Source organism: Canis aureus, chromosome 33, assembly GCF_053574225.1.
Source record: "Canis aureus isolate CA01 chromosome 33, VMU_Caureus_v.1.0, whole genome shotgun sequence".
Taxonomy (NCBI): domain Eukaryota; kingdom Metazoa; phylum Chordata; class Mammalia; order Carnivora; family Canidae; genus Canis; species Canis aureus.
Genome location: NC_135643.1, coordinates 32,446,803 through 32,467,401, shown reverse-complemented (window position 1 = coordinate 32,467,401; position 20,599 = coordinate 32,446,803). Strand labels below are relative to the sequence as shown.

The 20,599-nt window shown below is 34.5% G+C and overlaps 1 protein-coding gene and 1 pseudogene across 8 annotated transcripts in view; both read right to left on the bottom strand.

Annotated features, from left to right (window-relative positions):
- Window positions 1-1,994: 1,994 nt before the first annotated feature.
- AP1AR (adaptor related protein complex 1 associated regulatory protein) overlaps window positions 1,995-20,599 on the bottom strand; it is a 42,761-nt gene continuing 24,156 nt past the window's right edge. For 2 of the 8 annotated variants that reach the window (XM_077882387.1, XM_077882391.1), the window contains exons 3-10: window positions 19,012-19,042; window positions 18,135-18,285; window positions 10,720-10,816; window positions 9,454-9,552; window positions 7,308-7,366; window positions 6,338-6,411; window positions 5,262-5,390; window positions 1,995-3,904 (exon numbers count right to left, since the gene is read on the bottom strand). In XM_077882387.1, the coding sequence (XP_077738513.1) occupies window positions 3,639-3,904; window positions 5,262-5,390; window positions 6,338-6,411; window positions 7,308-7,366; window positions 9,454-9,552; window positions 10,720-10,816; window positions 18,135-18,285; window positions 19,012-19,042 (906 nt within the window). In that variant the 3' untranslated portion in view covers window positions 1,995-3,638. Of the gene's footprint in view, window positions 3,905-5,261; window positions 5,391-6,337; window positions 6,412-7,307; window positions 7,367-9,453; window positions 9,553-10,719; window positions 10,817-15,985; window positions 16,012-18,134; window positions 18,286-19,011; window positions 19,043-20,599 lie in introns of all 8 variants that reach the window. The other 6 variants (XM_077882388.1, XM_077882392.1, XM_077882390.1 and 3 more) reach the window with 5 other exon arrangements.
- LOC144303968 (pre-mRNA-splicing factor RBM22 pseudogene) lies at window positions 11,721-14,260 on the bottom strand (annotated as a pseudogene).

The window sequence follows — 20,599 nt, the reverse complement described above, 5'->3', positions numbered from 1 at the left end:
GAACTATTCTTTGGCTGCTTACTCTAAGGGAGGAGTGCCAGAAACCTCAGGCAGAGGCTGTGGCTGGGGATTAAGATGCCTTCAGCTCTGCCCCTCAATGCATATTGGCTCATTTTCCATGTTCCTCACTCCATATGGTGGCACATGGTCACAAGTAGTTCCTGTAATAGCACATTCTTTGGTTTCTGCATCCCTCCTGAATCTGTTTCTTCTGGTTGTTTCTCTACCCCTGACCTCTAACTATCAACACTTAGTTGGGCTTCTCTGCCTATATTGTTCCCCAGGGTGATCTTACCTAGTATAATGACTTAAAATACCATTTACCTATTAATGACTTCTGAACTTGTATCTCTACCTTTTCTGAACTACAGACATATATCCTATCACTGTCTTGATGTCTTCATTCAAATTTCACATAAACCTCAAATTTGACTTCCAAAACATAACTCTTAATTTCCTTTACCTTCCTAAATCTGTTCTTCCCACTATATTTATTAAGTTAGAAACTAAGTTATTGTCAAGCATAGTTGTAGCTGCTAGGTTGGCTGTCACATTTCCGTAGGTTTAACCAGCAAGGAGACCAATGAGCTCGAATAGACTTAATTTATTACTTACACAGATAGCAAAAGCTAAATCAGCATGGAGTCAGTGTCCCACATCCCTGGTCACTAGAGATGTCCCTAAGACATTGGACCAGGGAGGCCAAATGACACATAAATGGAAGGTAGCTCTGTTATTGAAGAGCCAACTCTAAACTCCAGCCAAGCAGTTTTATTAGATTATATCTGTAGTGAATGGGAGTGAGGTGGAAATCCCTGCTTCTCTAGAACCAGGGAGTTGGATAAGAAATTGCCCCATGGCAGCCTTCTGCAAGACAGAGGAGCTGATGATAAATGGCATTGTCACATCTCAAAGACTGCCTATCTTGCCATGGTCCAGGGAGGATCACAGGGCTTTGTCAGGTTGAGAGTTGCTATATAGGTATGCAGTGAGCAAGGTCGCCAGGGTACCATGCTGGATGCATTACCCCTAGTTATCTTAGATTTCACCCCTTCTTTTGCCTCCATATCTAACCCATCAGAAAATTTTGTTAATTCTACCTCTGAGGTTTATTAGCTCTGCATTCCTATCATCATTATCAAGTCACACCACGTCCCATTGTAAGTATCATACATACACTCTTGTCCTCTTGTATAACCGTTCTCTACAGAGCAGGTAGAGGAATTTTTTAAAAATGCAAATCTGATCATTGTACACCCTGGCTTACAAAAAAAGTCAGTGGCTTTACACATCAAATAAAATTAGCTCTTAACCATGGTCTACAAAACCTTACATGATCTGGCCCCTAAATACCCTTCCAAAATAATTTCATATTACTCTACCTCACGATGCTTCAGTCTCAGTGGTCTTTTCATTCTCAGAACATAGTAAATATTCTCTATACCTCAGGAGCTTTATAAACATGCTTCACCAAGCTTTTAAAGTTAAGGCTGGTTCCTGCTCAACAGTTAGGTCTCAGCTCAAACGTTACCTCAGAGAAGACTCTCTTGACTTACCAAAGTACGCATTTGGTCCCCAGCTATCCTGCTTCTTATCATCTTTTATATTTCCTAGTTGTATTCTGTGGTTTTCTTATTTATATGTTTATTTGTTATTATGCTGTCTTGTCTCTCTTATTAGACTGTAGGCAAAAGAGGTTGTACATTGTATGTCTTTTTACTACTATGTCCCTAAAACCCTATCAGACACAGTAGATTCTCTAATATCTGCTGAATAAAAAATGTTATATCCAATGTTTTTTATAAATATATAAAACAGGAAAATTAGTATCTTTCCTTAGCAGTTAAAGCACAAACATTTTCAAATTTAGTTCTATCCTGCTTTCCTAATTCACTCCTTTTGTCTTCATAGCAGATTTAATAAAATAATTTTATCTCCTATATCAGTCAGAATTATTACATGTTTATAGAACAAAACTAGTAATAATCAAATAATTTATTATTTTTAAATGTAAAAATGTGTTTATTCACAATCCTTGAGAAGTTACCATTCCTTCAAAAAATTTTTTATGAACAAAATGCCAAGAAAAATTACAATAGTAGCTTATGCCAAACCAAAAATATACATCTGATGTATACAAACTTTAAAAAGCATAACACAGGCAATGTGAATATAGATTACCTTTAAAATATTTCCAGTGACAAAGCTACAACTTAAATCATGTTAAGACAGTCATAAATAATAGCATTACCTAATATATTTACATATTTAAAGTGTCCTATTTATTTCTAGGAGATTAAAAAAAAGATGAAACTATAGATGTCATTGCCTAGCAGTTCAAATATTGAAAGGGCCACATGATTTTTTTTTTAAGTACAGCAGGAACTTTAAGTTACTATTTATATCTGGACCTTCCTATATTTTTGAGAACATGCACTGTCATTGCTGCAAGAAAAAAAGAAAAAAAAAAAAACACCAAGGAAAAATCAGAAAAACAGTTTACTTACTAAGATCATATGCAATCCTCAGCAAAATTAAGACAAGCAATTAGGGAGTGCTTTATAGCCTTGGCCTTTCAAAGTGATACATAAACTTTAGGGAAAAGAAGAGTTCATTGTACATCATGAATACAGTTATATATATTGATAGACTTAGTTCCATCCCATTAAATCACCTTGTATTACAAGGCAAAGGAAAGCTTAATAAAATCAATGAATCCTTTCACACCAGGAAGGATTTTATTTTGAAATACCCGTATTGCATTTTTAGGTTTCCTTTCTTAATAAGTCATGCACAGAGAATGTTCTGTGTAAAATCTTTCTAAGACTATTCATCGGAAATATAGAATTTAAAAAAACACCTAGAAATTTAATATATCAATTAACTTAAAGTAAATATTCATTTATAGTGGCAGCATGTAAAAGGAAGTGAAAAACCTAAATATATATATTTTCTTAAATATTACTTTTGATTACTAGCTTCAAGCGTCTGAACTCTGAAAGCTTATTTTCACATACATCCTTTGTTCAGACTAAATCATCATTATTGTATTAGGGTATGCAGTAGGTATAGAAAAAAAAAAACGGATATTTCAGCATTTCTTTAGGGTCATCTACTCAATTGTGCTTACTATTAGATAATGAAATTTAAATAAGTCATAGGAGTTGATAATGCTGGAATAGGTGGAAAAGGGAACACCACTATAAATCTGATCTGGCAGATGGTCTTCATGCTCCCTTCACGTCTGCTGAGAATAAACATAAAATGCCTTAATATTTTCACAATCAACTACTGAAATAGGCTTAAGAAAGCATTCAAAGTAAAATTAATAAAACTATTTTTAAAAGTGAAAATCTACAAATAGTAAACAGGAATGCTACAAAGAGTCGAAATTAATTTAATTGATGACATGACAGAACCATTAAATTGTTTTTGAAAAGCAGAAGGCAGATGATGAAATTGCACTTAATTCTGAAGCAACTCAGATATAGCCTATCATTTCTATTCCTTTCTAATAAGCACTTACAACATGGTTTCTTATCTCCCTCTTACAAAAAGGCTCAGCACAATCGTTTATACATTCTAGTTGGTTTTTAACATTTGGTCACAACTAATAAACAGGGTCATATGATTTTACCCTATCGTTTCTGTTGATCTGTATCAGATTGCTTTATGCCAGAATCAGACAGTTCTAATACAGGATTTACAAATCCAGAATACTCCGAATTGCCATTATCATCCATTTCGGCACTAACAAAATCATTCTCCCATTCCAGCCCGTTGGAATCATCAGAGGCTGATGTAGGATTACTTCCAGTCTTCTTGCTGCTATACTTAAGTGCTGCTCGAAGAATGTCTTCCTCTGTTTTGGAACGTTCTCTCATTGGAAGCATGCGATTCATTCCTATTATTTGGAAAGAGTTATTAGAATCTCAGTGAAAATTTTAAAAGCTACATTAAGAGACTCTACAGTTTAATAATATTTATTTAACAATCAGACTTGATTTGCAAATTTACTTGAAGAGTCAGTCCTATGGAGGCCTTGTTAAGGGAAGGTTTCTAGTAGGTTCTGTCCTCTACCTATTCTAGTTTAGTAACTGTGTTAACAACCTGAATAAGAACCTCAAAAGTCATATTATCTACAAATCTAATTAGCATAGAGTGTAGATGACAGAATTAGGAATTAAAAGATCTAAAAGATCAAACTGAACAAGATGCTACAATAAATAAATTTTATTAAAGTCTGCTGATTGGGATCCAGATATGAAATAACTTAAGTACAGGATTGTGGAAACAGTGCTTAGCTGAGAAGAAGACTTAAGTAAGTAAATAAGTTAATGCAAGCTTTGGTAAAGTTATTCAAGGCCCTGTATCTTTGTTTCTTTATTGATAAAAGAAATGGCTTGACTAGAGGACTAGTCAAAGTTCATTCCATCTCAAAATTCTATGAACTATTTAATGCTTAGTATTTTTCTTAAAGTCCTACATTCTGTAATTCGTTCTTCATTTTCATGGATTACCTAGTTCTTAAAGTAAAAATGAAAACTTGTGAAAAAATCCACATTTTAGCTACAATTCTTCACATTTTAGCTACTCAATTCTTGAGTTCTTGCTATGTGGCACACCTTGTACCTGGTGTTTTATATAAGTTTTATTTCATTCTCACAACATTCAGATGTTTATTTGTTCAACTATTTACTACTTATTATGTGTTAGGAATTTTAGACTCTGGGTATACAACGGTGAATAATCATCCTTTAAAGTAGGTTTATTATTAACTTTTTATGCTGGACAAACTGTAGCTTAAAGAGAATAAGAAATCTACTGAAGTACTAAAGCTAGGAAGACATACCAGCTAAAATTCAAACCCATGTCCGTGTTATAGCTTTTGAACTACACAAGAAAACCCCTAACAAACAGCTAATTCATAATGAACCAAAAGATAATAAAATTTTGGCTTTAGGTTTGACCACAAGGGGGCAGTAATTCTTCTTACTGAGTAATAGAATAATCTGGGCTGGATTACAGAAACCTTAAAGTGAAAAATTAACATTTATTTTCTAAAGCTCAAGAAACACTAAGAATTAAGCAACTTTCTAAACCATTTACTAACAAATGATAATCACTAATACAGTAAGAGACTAAGAAACTTTGATACTGATATTTTTAAGGCCTGAACTCATTTCAATTTAAAACATCAAGTAGATTTCTATAGATTAACATGGATTAAAATTTTCAGGTGAAATTGTGAATAAAAATACCTTCTTCATCTTCCCACTCTAGATCTAGGGATGTGCTGTCATCATTTCCACTTGTTGATTTAGTTTTGGTCATTAAATCACAACTACTTTCTGTATTTGGTGTCAAAACTGTGGCATCTGATGACAATCCTAGAACATACACCAAATATAATGTGGTCATTTGTACTCTTTTACCACAACCATTTATTTTATAATATTTTCTCCAAATATTATTATTCCTTTTTAATATTTTCTCCAAATATTATTATTCCTTTTAACATCATAAGAAACGATCATTGAAATCACCACACTGGTAAGTTTCTGTTAGGAACAATATAAGGCTTTTTTCCCCTTTCTTATTTTTTTTTGCCACGCAGCATGATAAATTGCAAATTTAAATGAATTATAAACTTTTCCAATATAATGAACTGTAGGTAATATTTTTAATAGTCAATTATAAAAAGGTACAAAAAATAAATGAAAAAATAAAAATGAAAATAGTCTGTTTTCAAGAGAAACCACAACTATGCTTCCATTATTGGAAGCACAGGAGTTCTGACTTTTGAAACTTAGAGAAAAATACTTTAATCTTATAAATTGATTTGTAATCAATTTGTAATAAGTAAAATAAGTACACTTTTGTACTACTTCCCACCTTCCCTTTTTCTGGGAGGGGGAGACGTAGAGTAGAAATGGGAAAAATGAGTGCCTGACTCTCCATCCAGATGTACAGCAATAGCCTGAGGTTTTTCTTTGCTCCAACTCCCTTTTACAAAGGAAAGAAAGGGGTGATTGGGTGGCATGGTCGCATAGAGTTCAACTCTTGATCTCAGTTTAGGGCGTGATCTCAGCTTAGGTCATGAATTCAGGCCCCGCGTTGTGCTCCACGCTGTGGGCGGAGCCTACTTAAAAAATAAAAATGTTTTAAAAAGTTAAGATAAAGTTGTATAACTAAGGATGAGTTAACTGACCTATCTAGAAAAGACAAATTTAAAGGGCAAGGAAGTTCTTCTATAGGAACAGAACCAGAATCTCCAATTACCTGTTTACTATGGCATAAAGTAAAAAAAAATATGCATATATTTTAAGACACTTACTACTACTTCGAAAAACTTCATACTGTGACTTTATATTTCTCAAACAAGATTCAAAGTCATCTTCTGGTCCTGCACTGTAATTAAAGTAAAAGAAATATATTCATAGTAGACACAACATAATGTATGCTTAAGTTAATTTATGGCATTTTAGTTTGAAGGTCTATTCCATATAAGTTTATAATTACAATTAGAGTAACCTACTGAAAATAGATCTTAATTTTCTTAATGCTAGCAGTAAACTCAAAATGATAACACTTTGGTTAATCTTGACATCAAAGCTTAGTAATAAGTCCATCTTCATAATTTACAATAATGAATCATGAACAAGTTTCTTTGAATGAGTGTAAAATGTGACTCTGGAATGTGTCTTTTAAAAAACGATCACAGAGATGCCTGGGTGGCTCAGCGGTTGAACGTCTGCCTTCGGCTCAGGGCGTGATCTTGGGGTCCCAGGATCGGATCCCACATCAGGCTCCCTGCATAGAACCTGCTTCTCCCTCTGCCTATATCTCTGCCTCTCTCTGTATGTCTCATGAATAAATAAATAAAATCTTAAGAAAAAACAGTGTTGAAACATTTACAAAAATAAGTAAAATAAAAAATGTCACATATAAACTTTATTATAAGAAAATGAGACATGTTAAGGAAAACACAAACAAGGCAAGGCATAAGCAATTTATCCAAAGGCATTCAATGTGTTACTGCATCATTTTCTTTCTTTCTTTTTTGCATCATTTTCTGTATAGAAGATACGACCACTCTAAAAAATGCAATGAAATCAATTCAAATAAATAATGATCACTTTCCTATATAAAGAAAGCAAATGTTCTCAGCATTCTTACAAGGTAGTGTCTCTTTTTTTAGGGAACACACAAACATAGTATGTATATAAACACCCAGAGCTGAACTGTGCTCTCTTTGGAAATAACATTTTCTACCACAAAGTGAAGTAATATGTTTCACTATTTACCTCTGATATTCTCCATTGTTTGAAGGATGGTATCGCTGCACAACTCTCTGCCTTTCTTGCTTTGGAAACATAATGCAATACAAAATCACTCTGTTGTAAAGTTATACTTTAAAAAATCATTCATCATTCATGCAACACCCAAAGGTATTTTTTTCTAGTTCCTAAAAAAACCACCAAACTTTAAGTTATTCTATTGAAGTCTTTTTCCTTAAATATATCATTGTTCATTTCTATATCCTCTTATCTATGGGTGGAATTTCTCTCAATCTTTCAGTGTATAATCCTTGAGGGGTCAGAATATTTGCAGTGTTATTAAAAAATAACTTTTAAAACAGATATATATTGGTGTACTCAACATTCTTATTATACCTAAGAACATCTAATAACTGGAAGGATGAGGGGTAAGAAAAAACTTGTTAAAACAGCATATGAAACTCTATTTTGGCTCAAATAAATAGCAATAAAACAAAAGATCCAGAAGACCTGGCTGAGCTGACTCAGAAATAATAAAAGCAAAGGATTTAGAAGACCTGTCAGATAGTTAGGGCTCTGACAGTTATCATTTGTGTATTGGTGGCACATCCTTTACTTTCTGTTTCTTCATCTGTAAATTATAGAGATAATATAGATAGGCTATAATACTGCCCTAGCAAGCTCATGGGGCTATTGTGAAAATCAAATGAACTTGTATATATCTGTATACCTTTGTGTGCCAATGTATGTTGTACAGACTGTTAGGTGTTCTTGCATTAGTATTTAGTCAGGGAAGAAAACACTCAGAAAAACACTCTGGAAAAACCAGAGAACCCAAATAGATGCTGCATATGGAATGCTTTTGTACCTTTGGGGGGGGGAAGAGCAGCAAAACAAAGTTTATTGAGTGATGGTAAAGTTTATTGAATGACAGTACAAAACTCCCAAAGAGAGAGTGGGAACCCGAGAAAGCTGCCCGGACTGCTTTTGTCTTTCAAAGGTGAGCAGTAGAGACTTTATAATAGTAAAAAGAGTTATCTAAATTAGAGCCAGAAAAATATTTTTATTTTTTAGAAGGTGAATTAATTTTTAATTTTTTCCACTAGATAGAACTAAAAAAAAACAAAAAAACCCCAAAGCAAAGACCCCATTCTCCCATGTAATCTAATTAATCTGCTGAAATAGATTAATCAAAATGCAGGGAGAGGGAGAAGAAGAGAGAGAAAGGGCACAGGTCACATATAAACTCATAGCAATATGACACATGATTTTTATTTTCTAAGTTACTGTAATTATTAAGTGACATGATCTTTGTACTACTTCAGTGAATATCACAGCAGAGAGTTCACATAGGCAAAATATAGAGAACAATGAGTAGGAGAACTGGCTAAGCACCACAGTACTTGAATGCTGGCTCTACCACTTATTAACTATAGGATCTTATTAAGCAAGTTATTTAACATTTCTGTCCCTTGGCTTCCTCATCTATAAAATGAGGACTGAAAATGATACCTATCTCCTAGGATTGTTGTGAGGCTTAAAGTAAAACGTAAACTAATTAAAACAGTAATACTATAAATGCATGTTTTTAATTGTGATCTGGTATTACAGTAATACCATACTAGCAGATAGTATGGTGAGATAAAATAAAAACTCAAATCCCAAGTCTCTCAAAGACACAAGAATAAAGATGAGAAATACACAATATTCGAAAATGAGGCATTTTGCCCACCTTACCGGATTCAAAGAAGTATAAGAAATTCCAGCAGTTCAAGGAATTGTTTAAAAAAATACTCACAAAAGTAAACTAAAAAAATGCTGTAGAAATTATATTTAAAGACTAGTTTTGCAATGTTTCCACCTAAGAGTATATTTATTTTTCCCAAATACTGGATTTTGGAAAGCTACATTTCATCTTTGGGATAAACAAAAATTAGCTTCTGATCATTTAAAGCTAAACAGCATTCCATATCAAGCATATACTTTGATGTTATTTTTCGTTGTTAAAGACAAGCTAATTTGCCTTTAAAATTCCTAAGAATATATACATAAATGCATTTGTTGTTAAACAAGAAGCCCTTGATTCTAGAGGGGGAAAAGTCTCAACTAAGATTTGTCAGAGAAAATCAGGAGAAAAGCAGCCTTAATATATGTTGGGGTCTTTTCCCCTCACCTCCAAGAGCTTTCGCTGCTTTGCTGCCCTGGCTGCTTCACGCTGTGCAGCGTATAAAGCTTCTTCTTCTAGTCTTAACTTCTCTTCTTGTAAGGCTAACTGTATATGAACAAAACAATAAGGATTAACAAAAACCAGAACCTGTCTAACTGCTCTAAAAATAAAATGTTTGTTTGTAAAATTAAAAATAAATTATTAAAAAAATAAATGATCTCTACAAAGCATAATAGAATTGAAATTTTTGTGACTTATTTCAATTTCTCCTTTTACAAAATAATTCAAATGATACCAGACATATTATAGAACTCTTTAGAAGATTAATGATGAAGTAGTAGCATTTCATTTGCAGAAATACAAAATTGTTTCTTCCTTTAGAATATGCAGTGATCTTCATTCTCAAAAATGTTCCAATGCTTATCCCCCTGACTAATTTAATGGTATTGGCTCTTTTAAGTCCAAGGTCTTTAAACTAAGGCCAATTATATCACCATCTATCAAAGTGAAGTAAGCTTTCACAAAGTTGATGTTTCACTGATGTACGTATCCTGAATTTTATTACTATCAAGCTATTAAAAAATCACTTTCAAATTTAAACTCTTGCCACTCATAATGGCATACAAACTGTTTTAGTGATAATCTATTGCACATCAAATTAAACTTAAAAATAAAATTTCAACATTTTCTTTAGCCTAATATCTATTAGGCTAAATCTACTGCATAGCTTAAATTAATGCTGTTGAAATCACGAATTGGTACTTAACAGGCTATTCTTAAATGTATAACAGAATATGACTAATTCCATTTAGTGAATAGCAAAACTAAATTATAGGTCATTCCCATAAACACATTAAAATAAATATAACATTTGTGATTATAGTTATGGTTCACTAAGAATAAATAAGCCCAAGACAAACAAAAAGACAAAAGGCAAAAAATATTTATTGTGAAACAGACTTTTTAAAAGTTGGTTTTAAACACAAAAATACATGTATCTTGCCAGAGATTCTACTTGTGAATTAAGAAATTAGGTTTTAGAAGAGTGTATTATCTTCATTTTTGGCAGCATGATTTCTGATAAATTAAAATAAAACAAACTATAATAGACTAGGATTTTTTTTTTTTACTTTTAAATAATTTTTGTCTGTATAATATCTAAATGCAGGTCCAGTGACTGTCCATATACATTATATTAATGACAACTTTCTCCATGGTATAAACAGAGGCTTTATGATAACATATACTTAAGCAACATAAAAGACTATTTACCTCTTTTTGAATTTTCATATCAAGATCTTTCTGTTTTTCAGCAATAGAATCATAATGCCTCTCTCTTAGATTAACAATTTCTTCCTCAGTAAGAGGCCTACAGAAAAAATGAGGGAGAAAAAAGAAAGAAAGAAAAAAAAATTCTGATGAGTACAAGTCCAAAAGAAAATCATCAACCAGAAAAATACTAAAATTTTATTGTCAAAAATGTATTAAATGCTATAATTTCAATGGTTAAGAGTAAAAAGACATACATTCTAACACTTGCCATAATTTAGCATATACATCGAATAGAATGATATATTATCAGAGCATTTTTTAGCACTACAACCACTTTTAGGAAATGTGGACTCCATTTACCTTTACTTTGGCTCTGCTTCAGCCATCTGACCATATCCCAAAATGTTCACCATATAGTATAAATTTCAGTACGCTATGCTCTGATAACCCTCTTACCATCCTGGGACTCTTAACTCTCATATCCATTATCCTCTATTTATCCTGCTCAATCACTCTGGCCAGTCCAGGTCCTTGGTCTTTCCCTTTTCTCCTAGTCTACCGTGCCACACTTCACATACAGCCAACATGGACACCATGGCAAATTTGAAGTACTTTCTTACCACATACTCACCTTTTTGTACTCCTATCATGATACCTTCTTCACCCAGCTTACATTCTGACCTTGGATCAGTTCCATGATTTGCCCTTTCTCCTGAGAGCTGTTAGAGAAAATCTAACATCTATTTGTTCCCTACCAATAACCCATTTCTTAGACATAGTCAACTCCCTCTCACATCCTAAGGTGGCTATTTCAAATCTTCAAGTATGCTAAGTTCCTCATTCAAACTCTTCTCTTAAAAGTCAATTTCACCCCACTTTGAGACATGGGGAGCATCAAAAACCAACTCCTTCAACTTCTTGCCACTCCTCTTCTTACTTAACTATTCTCTCTATTCTTCCCTCCATCCTCTGAGGAGGTGGCATTCTTCAACTTGTTCAAGGTCATCTGCTACACTTACACTCTTAATTCTTTTTTTTTTTTTTTTGAAAATTGACCCGTTTTAATTTTTTAAAAACAAAAAACACAACACAACATCAAATTATTTTTACCAACTACAATTCAGTTATATTCAAACATTCTAAGACCAAACAGAGTCCCCTGCCCAGAAGCGGGGGCTGAAGACACATGAAGGTGAATGCTGGAGGTGACAGTCCCAGCTGCAGGTCACAAGTCTTCCAACACGCGCCCGTGCCTTTTGTCTCACAGTTTGTTCACGTGTTTTACAGGAAGCTCTTTAAAAAGAATTTCATCCCAGACACCAGATTCCTTCAATGATACACAGCTCCATGACATTTGTGTTTTCATCCAATTGACAGGAATAAAAAGCATTTTTTGTTTTTGCCTTGTTTTGGTAGCGCAGAGAGAGAAAACTATCCGCCAGATTCCTTTAGTAATAAATGAGGAAAGGAGAGGTAAGAAAAGATCTGGGCTGTGCTGGGTGCTGGCTTCTACTTGTCTCTTTTTGAGAATGTGACTTCTGAAGTGTTAAATCACACTCATGCCACTACAATTAGTACCAGTAATCTTTTTTCAGATGATAAAAAGGAAAAATACCCACTGGACATAAAAATGGTCAAAAAGATTTTACTGCAGGTCAATCCCCCCTCCCCCCAAAAAAAGATACAAAATGAACATATAATTGGGATGGTAACTCAGTTAGACATTCCAATTCACCCGGTTGCTTGTTCACCAGAGAAATAAGGAGAACAGGCGATAAGTTTTATTAGTATGTTAGAGTAGTAACCAGACGTGTTAATGGCAGCTTATTTGAGGTCCATCAATCCTTGGAATACGTGTAGGAAAGCATGGCTATCCTTCTCCGACTGCCCACATCTGAACACATTCAGCTACCATGGAAACTACAAAGGAAGGAAAAATATATTTATTCCAAGATTCATGTACTGGGATTCTGAAGCGCCCTTTCTTCTGTAAAGCCCCGGAGTGGTGATAATGTGCTAGGGACTGCTGTGTTTCCCAGCATGAGCTCCCATCCTCTGAGGGTCCTGAGAAGGATAGTGGATTGGTCCTGGAGCCCTCATGAAAGGAGGGGGTGGTCCCATTGGGTGGAACATGTGTGGCCCAAAACCTGGGGGTGGGGGTGGGGCAATACCAGGGGGAGGTGGCAGTGCAATGTTCACAGCTGGAGGACCACTCGGGGGCAGGTTGAAGTAGTTGGCAGAGGTTTCTTCTTCTGCTGCAGGAGGAGGAGGAAGAGCTCCTGGCAGTCCCGGAACGGGCTCTAGCTTGATCCCAGAGTCTGTGGTCCCATCCTTCTCTTTTTCTTTTCCTCTGGCTGCTTGGGACCTTCCCCATTTCACGTTGAGTCTACGGCCATTGACAATCAACTTATTAAAGGATTTCTCCGCAGCCACCTCTGCAGCCTGCCTCGTGGCAAACTGGATGAACGCACACTGCTGTCTTTGCACAACAGTGATCGTCCGGATTTCTCCAAACTGGTAGAAGTGATTTCTTAGATCGGTCTCAGTAATAGTATCGCCCAGACCACCAACATATAGTGTGGTGATAGTCTTGTCCTCTGGCGGGTCCAGACGAGGCATTGTGGAAGCTCGCTTTAGAAGCTTATCTGCCACAGGGTCATTGATACCATAATATTGGTCTTTAATGTTCTGATCAGCAAGGGGGTCATCTGGATCTGTTGGTTTTTCATGTCTGTATGGACATTCCTCTCCTCTCTTACATTCTCCTTTTACCCAGAAGGAGCAAATGTGGGGTCGATTCCTCTTGTAGTAGGGTGTGGTCTGGGCCAGCTTGAGCAGCATGTTACTGGTGGATGTAGCTTTCCCCAACATGCCAACTGGTCGCGTTCCATCAGAGTTAGAAATTTCTCTCTCCATATTCTGTGTGTAGTACTCTTTGTTGACATCTGACTTTGGCATGTCATCCTTAAAAGACAATCCTGCATCACGAACCTGGATGGGCAGGCCGTACTCAAGGTCCAAAAGGCAGGTCTGACAGACATTCTTCAATTTACTACAGGTTTGGCACACTTCAGTTTTCTTGAAATGCATGCGGACCCCGGGGCACCAGCGAAACACTGTGAATGGCCTGGCACAGATTTTACATTCTTTCCCATACTTTTCTTTGGTCATTCGGATATATGGGTTTTCTCCTAGACACGTCTGGCACAGAATGGGGAAGTCCGCATCCTCCCAGTTCTGCCTGTTGTAGGTGTTGGAACCCATAGAGGTCGCCATCTTGAGAGCGTCTGGAGGCAGCGGCGGCTCTACACTCTTAATTCATTCACCACTGATGCCACCGTCCCTCCCCTACTCTAGGGAACTCTCTGGGACATTGCTCTGTCATTTAGCACTTCTCTTTCATGTTAGCCTACTTTTTCTTATCTGTCTTTACCTCTCTTTCATGCGAAGAGAGGAGGAAAGAAAGAAAAAAAGGAGAAAGAAAAAACCTTCCTTTGACCTATATTTATCTTTAGCTACTGCTCCATCTCTCCTTCACATTTAGTGAAACTAAATGTACACTGATAGTGCATCTAGAACTTACTGTGTCAGGTTCTCTTCTGTGTGCTTTACACATATTAACTAATTTTAATCCTCACACCAACACTATCAAGTAGATATAGAGATGATATATATGAGGGAAATGAGGTGAAGACAGATTGTGTCCAATAAGTCACATAATATGTGACAAAGCTATGATGTGAATCCAAGTAGTCTGGCTCCTTGCTCTTCTGTGCTTATCTTACTTTCTATGTTCGTATCTCCCATTTGCTCATTACCTCATGGCAGTCTTTCTTTGCTTTCAACTCTAATAACTCTAGCAAAGGTGACTTCTACGTTGCCAAATACTGTAGATACTTTTAGTTCTTATCTTCTTTAGTTTGATGCAACAGCGTTGGCCATTCCCTCCATTCCATCTGTCTGCCAGTTTGTCTTTATGTCCTCCCTTGGCTTTCCACGATTACTTCTTTTTGCTCACTGAGTCTTGGTCGTCTTCAGAATCCTCTTATGATATTTGCCTATTCAATCCTCAGACTGCTGCTCTCTCTCCCTCCATGCTCCAACCATCCCACTTCCTCCTGTTTCCAATCTCAGGTAGGTAATCTTGATATCACCATTATCATGGTTTTAACCATCAGTATAAGTAGTATCTCTTACTTCTGGTTCCTCTAGCCCCTAACTTCTGCCAAGGTTTTTGTATTTTTTTTTTTTTGAGGTATAACTTACATAAAATAAAATACAAATTTTAAGTGCTCAGTTCGTTAAGTTTTGGCAATTGCATACACTCTAAGATCCAAACATATCCATTCCTCCACAAAATTCTCTTGTGCCTCTTTTCAGTCAACCCATATTTTTCATGCAATTTCCTCTGTCAGAAAGGCTCTATTCCTCTGTCTGAAAGGTTGGTTATCACTAGCCAACACTTCCAGGATCAACCTAAGTGTTATCTCCTTAAAGCAGTCTGCCTGGACATACATCTTCTCACACATTTTGGACAAATGGTCTCTCCTTTAGGTTTTCTTTGCATGTTTTAGAACTGCTATTTAATCTCTTCTTCCATCTTATGTTGACATTAGTCATTTATACAAACTACCTCCCAGACCAGAATATTCTTCCATCTAATGTAGAGAAACATGTTTGATTTTTTCATTTTAGTGCCTAGCACAGTGCCACATAACTGCCTAATAAATGTTTGCTAAACTAAATAAGGTAAAGAATATGCATTCAAAATACAAAACAGTGTATGAAAATATTCTCTTGATATTAAGAATTCTCGTGTTAAAGACAGATGGTTCTTTTTCAAGTAGTTCATATGATTTTAAAAGAATCTGAAAAGGCAGCTTAAATAAATTAGAGTATCAAGGTTCTAGTTAACCTAGTTAGTAAAACAAGTTTTAGAATGTGATGAGGAAGGAAAAGGGGATAATCTTTTAAAAATTCAAGGAAATGTATTTATTGATATTCAATGGGTTTTTTTTACACTAAAAAATACGTGACTTAGGTTTAACAAGAGAGCACTAGGGACTTAAGTACATTAAATTCTTTAATGTCAAAACAATACTTTGAGATGTTATTATTTGCTTCAAACTTACAGAAAGAGAAAATTAAAGTTCTGAGATGTAAATTATTCAATGCTTCCAGCAAGCAAATGATAGAGCCTCGATTCTTAGAAAGCTTCTCCTGGTTCACACAGATATTGTTTAAAAAAAAAAATTAAAAGCCTTACCTATGACTGCTTCCTGGGCTTTCCCCCTGTACAAAAATTAAACAATTAAAGAAATTTCTCTAGCTGAATTCTATGTAAGGCAAGTCAATAAAATTTTTATTTAATCAAAATACTTTCTGCTTATCTGCTTTTATCATAGTAAGCAAATTTTATTTATCATAGTAAACAAATTTTATTATTAAAATGTTTTAAACAAAAAACTTTAAAATTTTACTATTTCTCAAAAGCAAAATTTAATATCTAAATTATATAACAACTAATTATTGGACATTTCTTAATTTTTTAAAATAAATATATACTCTATACCAAATAAATTCCTAGAGTCAGGATGGTACTAGACAACATATTTTCTATGCTCTCATCATTCACAGTTGATCCTCATTATTTATAGATTCCATATTTGCAAAATCACCTGAGTTAAAACATATTTGTAACATCTTTAATAATCTCTGTGCTTTTGAGATCATGAAAAGACTTTCACAGAACAGCAAAAACTTCAAGTTGTCCAATATGCATATTCCCTGTGGAGGGAGGAGATGGTGATGCTCTGCCTTCTTGTTTCAGTTCTCACACTGTCGTCTTTACAGTCTATTGAGTACCATGGTTTTTTGCATGTTTATCCTTTTTCTTGGCGTTTTCACTGTTTAAAATGACTCCCCTGTGTGGTGTTGAAGTGCTATCTAATGATCCTAGTACCAAGAAGCCTGGAGCAAGGCTAAGGGAGAAAATGTCGGTGTTGGACAGGCTTCTGTTCAGGCATGACTTATAGTGCTGCTGGCCAGGAGTTCAAAGTTAATGAATCAATAATATATATGAAAATAAGTTGTCAAAAAGAAACTTAAGGTAATTTACTGATTGGCTGATGAAACTGTTGTGACTAGAAGCTTACAGGAATCTAACTCTCTATTCCCCCTGAGAGTAATGTTCTAGTTGGTATTTACTAATTCAGCATTTATGACAACTTTATAGGACATAACTACCACAAATAATGAGAATCAATTGTTTTTTTTTTTTCATATGGTCATGAAATTACCTACAGTTTTTTTTTTTTTTCCTCCAAAGTAAACCATAACTACTTTCAAGACTGATTTGGACTTATATATCTTTCTTATACATGTAAGCTATTCACATGTGGTAATTAAAATACATGGTCAAATAACAGCAGGAATAAAACTCTAAATGATATGAAATAGCACTATAAAACAAGATGATGTTCAACTAAACCAAACACAAAATATGAGAAGAAAGAGGAAAAGACTGGTTAGTAAAAATGAAAGCGAACAAAAATTCAACCAAACAAAAAGTATCTTAAGGAAAATACATGAAACCACATTCTTTTAAAATGCAGTGTGATGCTGAGATGAAACATAATAAAAGTTGAAATAACTCTTACATTTAGCACTTTTAAAGTTTAGAAACTTTAAAAATATTATGTTAAGTATTTGCTTATACTTATTTTAAAAAATTCATGGAATTAAAGTGACTTTTGAAATGGGAAAGAAATTAGGTTCTTTACATTGAAATATTTAGGAGACGGGCCATGGGTGGCTTAGTCAGTTGGGCATCTGCCTTCTGCTCAGGTCATGATCCCAGGGTCCTGGGAATGAGCCCTACATCAGGCTCCTGGTTCAACAGGGAGCCTGCTTCTCACTCTTCCCTTGCTCATTCTCTCTCTCTCTCTCTCACAAATAAACAAATAAAATCTTAAAAAAAAAAAAAAAAAAAAAGAAATATTTGGGAGAAATTTTACTGGGACACAAAAGGCTAAGCTAGTTTCTCAAATATATTTTACTTGATAATAAACATGTATTATCGTTTTAAAAAAGGACTTATACCCAATTAATTTGAGAAATGCTAAGTTGAATAGATTTAAATAATTTTCTCAACAGTTTAATAGTTCTTAGAAGCTTTAATGTGCTAATTTTTCATTCTGAGACTAGTATTCTGTTCACACCGTGGGAAATGTTGGGCTAAATAATAATTTAAATTTAGGTTGATACATTTTCCTCTTTCCTTAGAAAACAAAAAGTGACAAAAGGTCAGAGCTTATAGTAGAACTCATTTTAGGGTTGTGTAAAGTAGGCCCAAGGGAGGTTAAGTAACTTGTACACTCATATAGTTAGTCTAGTGAAGTTGAAACTTAGCTCACGGGCAGCCCGGGTGGCTCAGCGGTTTGGCGCCGCCTTCAGCCCAGGGTGTGATCCTGGGGACCTGGGATTGAGTCCCACGTTGGGCTCCCTGCATGGCGCCTGCTTCTCCCTCTGCCTGTTGTCTCTGCCTCTGTCTCTGTCTCTGTGTCTCTCATGAATAAATAAATAAAATTAAATTAAAAAAAAAACTTAGCTCACAAACTAAAATTCAGTTCTAACTACAATCAGTGCATAAGAAATATATACCACATTTCACTAATTCTAAACCATACTTTTTTTTTTCAAATTTTCACATATCTGTACTTGGAAGTGATCTTACATTTAAGTTTTAGATGAGATGAAATGCAAAAAAATCAATAAAAAGAATAACTGTTTAAAAGGATAATGGTCACAGTCAGAAAGTGATCGTAGAATGGACATGTATAACTTCTACCCTGAAAAATCTATGAAAACTATTGTTAAAGAGTGGATCTATCCTGGATTGTTGAGGAATTTAACCTGCCTAATGGCAAGAGGTTAGAAATATCCCTCTTTAAAGTTCCTTGAGTTCTATAGTATGCTTTAAAATATGATATACAAAAAAATAAATAAAATAAAATATGATAAACATATAGTTATATATAATACATGGAATAAACTAATAAACCTATGTATACCATACATCTATTATTATATATGTTATATATGAGAAAATTCTGAATTATATGCTAATATAAATTAGTAAGAGGAAATAAGTGACTAAAGAGTAAAAATAAAAACCAAAAAGTAAAAATTCTGAAATAAAAGACAATAAAATCAAAATTTTAAAAATAATTGCTAGAATTAATGAGATGCCTCAAGAGAATAAATATAGGTTTTGTATTACTATGGAAATACTTACTTCATCACTTTCTACTAGATTCTCAAACTGAAAGAACAAGAAAGTAAATGTTAGAAAGGATATTTGTTTAAGGTACACATCTCACAAAATATTGTCCCTTTTTTCTTAAAAAATAATATACTTTTATACTTTTAAGATATTTGAGTCATGTGTCCCTTCATACACTAGTTGATATATCCAACAAGCCTACAAGATAGCCAAGATAAGCATATACTGTTATTTATGATTTTTATGAAAAACAAAAAGGAGAATTATAGCAATTTTTTCATAAATCAGAAACTTTAAAACTTATAAACTAAAACTTTTACCGAATTATTTTATATGGGTGTTTTAAATCCACAACCAGAATTTTCCATTTGAGTTCAGAACAAATTTAATGTCATAAGAAGGAGAATTCACTCAAGAAACAGGGACTTCAAAGATAACCAAATAAGAATTTATCTGGGTGCCTGATTGGCTCTGTGGCTGAGCATCTGCCTTCGGCTCAGGGCATGATACTGGAATCCTGGAATTGACTCCCACATCAGGCTCCCCACAGGGAGCCTGCTTCTCCCTCTGCCTGTCTCTGCCTCTTTCTCTGTGTCTCATAAGTAAATAAATAAAATCTTTAAAAAATTTATCTTATAATGTTTATTCATCTACTCATTCATTTAACTATTTATTAAAAATCTGCCAGATGGTAGTCACTACTCCCAAATACAGTTTAACTTTTTACAGCTTAGGGATGTAAACAATTTGATGATGATATGATAACACTATTATGTCAAATGACCAGATGAAGTCATTACTACTAAATTGTATAACAAAAATATTTGTATTTTAAATATACTGGGGAAAAAAGTTTTATTGTTAACATTGTCTTATTACTTAAAGATCAAGAAAACAATGAATTCAAAAGGTTTAGAAAGACAAAAATTACAATAGCCAAACTGTGGAAGGAGCCTCGGTGTCCATCGAAAGATGAATGGATAAAGAAGATGTGGTTTATGTATACAGTGGAATATTACTCAGCCATTAGAAATGACAAATACCCACCATTTGCTTCAACGTGGATGGAACTGGAGGGTATTATGCTGAGTGAAATAAGTCAATCGGAGAAGGACAAACATTATATGTTCTCATTCATTTGGGGAATATAAATAATAGTGAAAGGGAATATAAGGGAAGGGAGAAGAAATGTGTGGGAAATATCAGAAAGGGAGACAGAACATAAAGATTCCTAACTCTGGGAAACGAACTAGGGGTGGTGGAAGGGGAGGAGGGCAGGGTGTGGGGGTGAATGGGTGACGGGAATTGAGGGGGGCACTTGACGGGATGAGCACTGGGTGTTATTCTGTATGTTGGCAAATTGAACACCAATCAAAAATAAATTTATTATAAAAAAAAAAGAAAGACAAAAATTTATAGAGATGACTTAAAATTATTTAAAATTGTTATCTTGAACTTTTTTTTTGTGATTTAAAAACAAAACTATTTCCTGGTTTACATGCTTCCTTATTTAATATAGAAGGAAGTAAAATACAGTGTTCAAGCTCTGAAGCCAGGCAGTTTGGGACTGGAATTAGGTTTGTCACTTACAGGCTG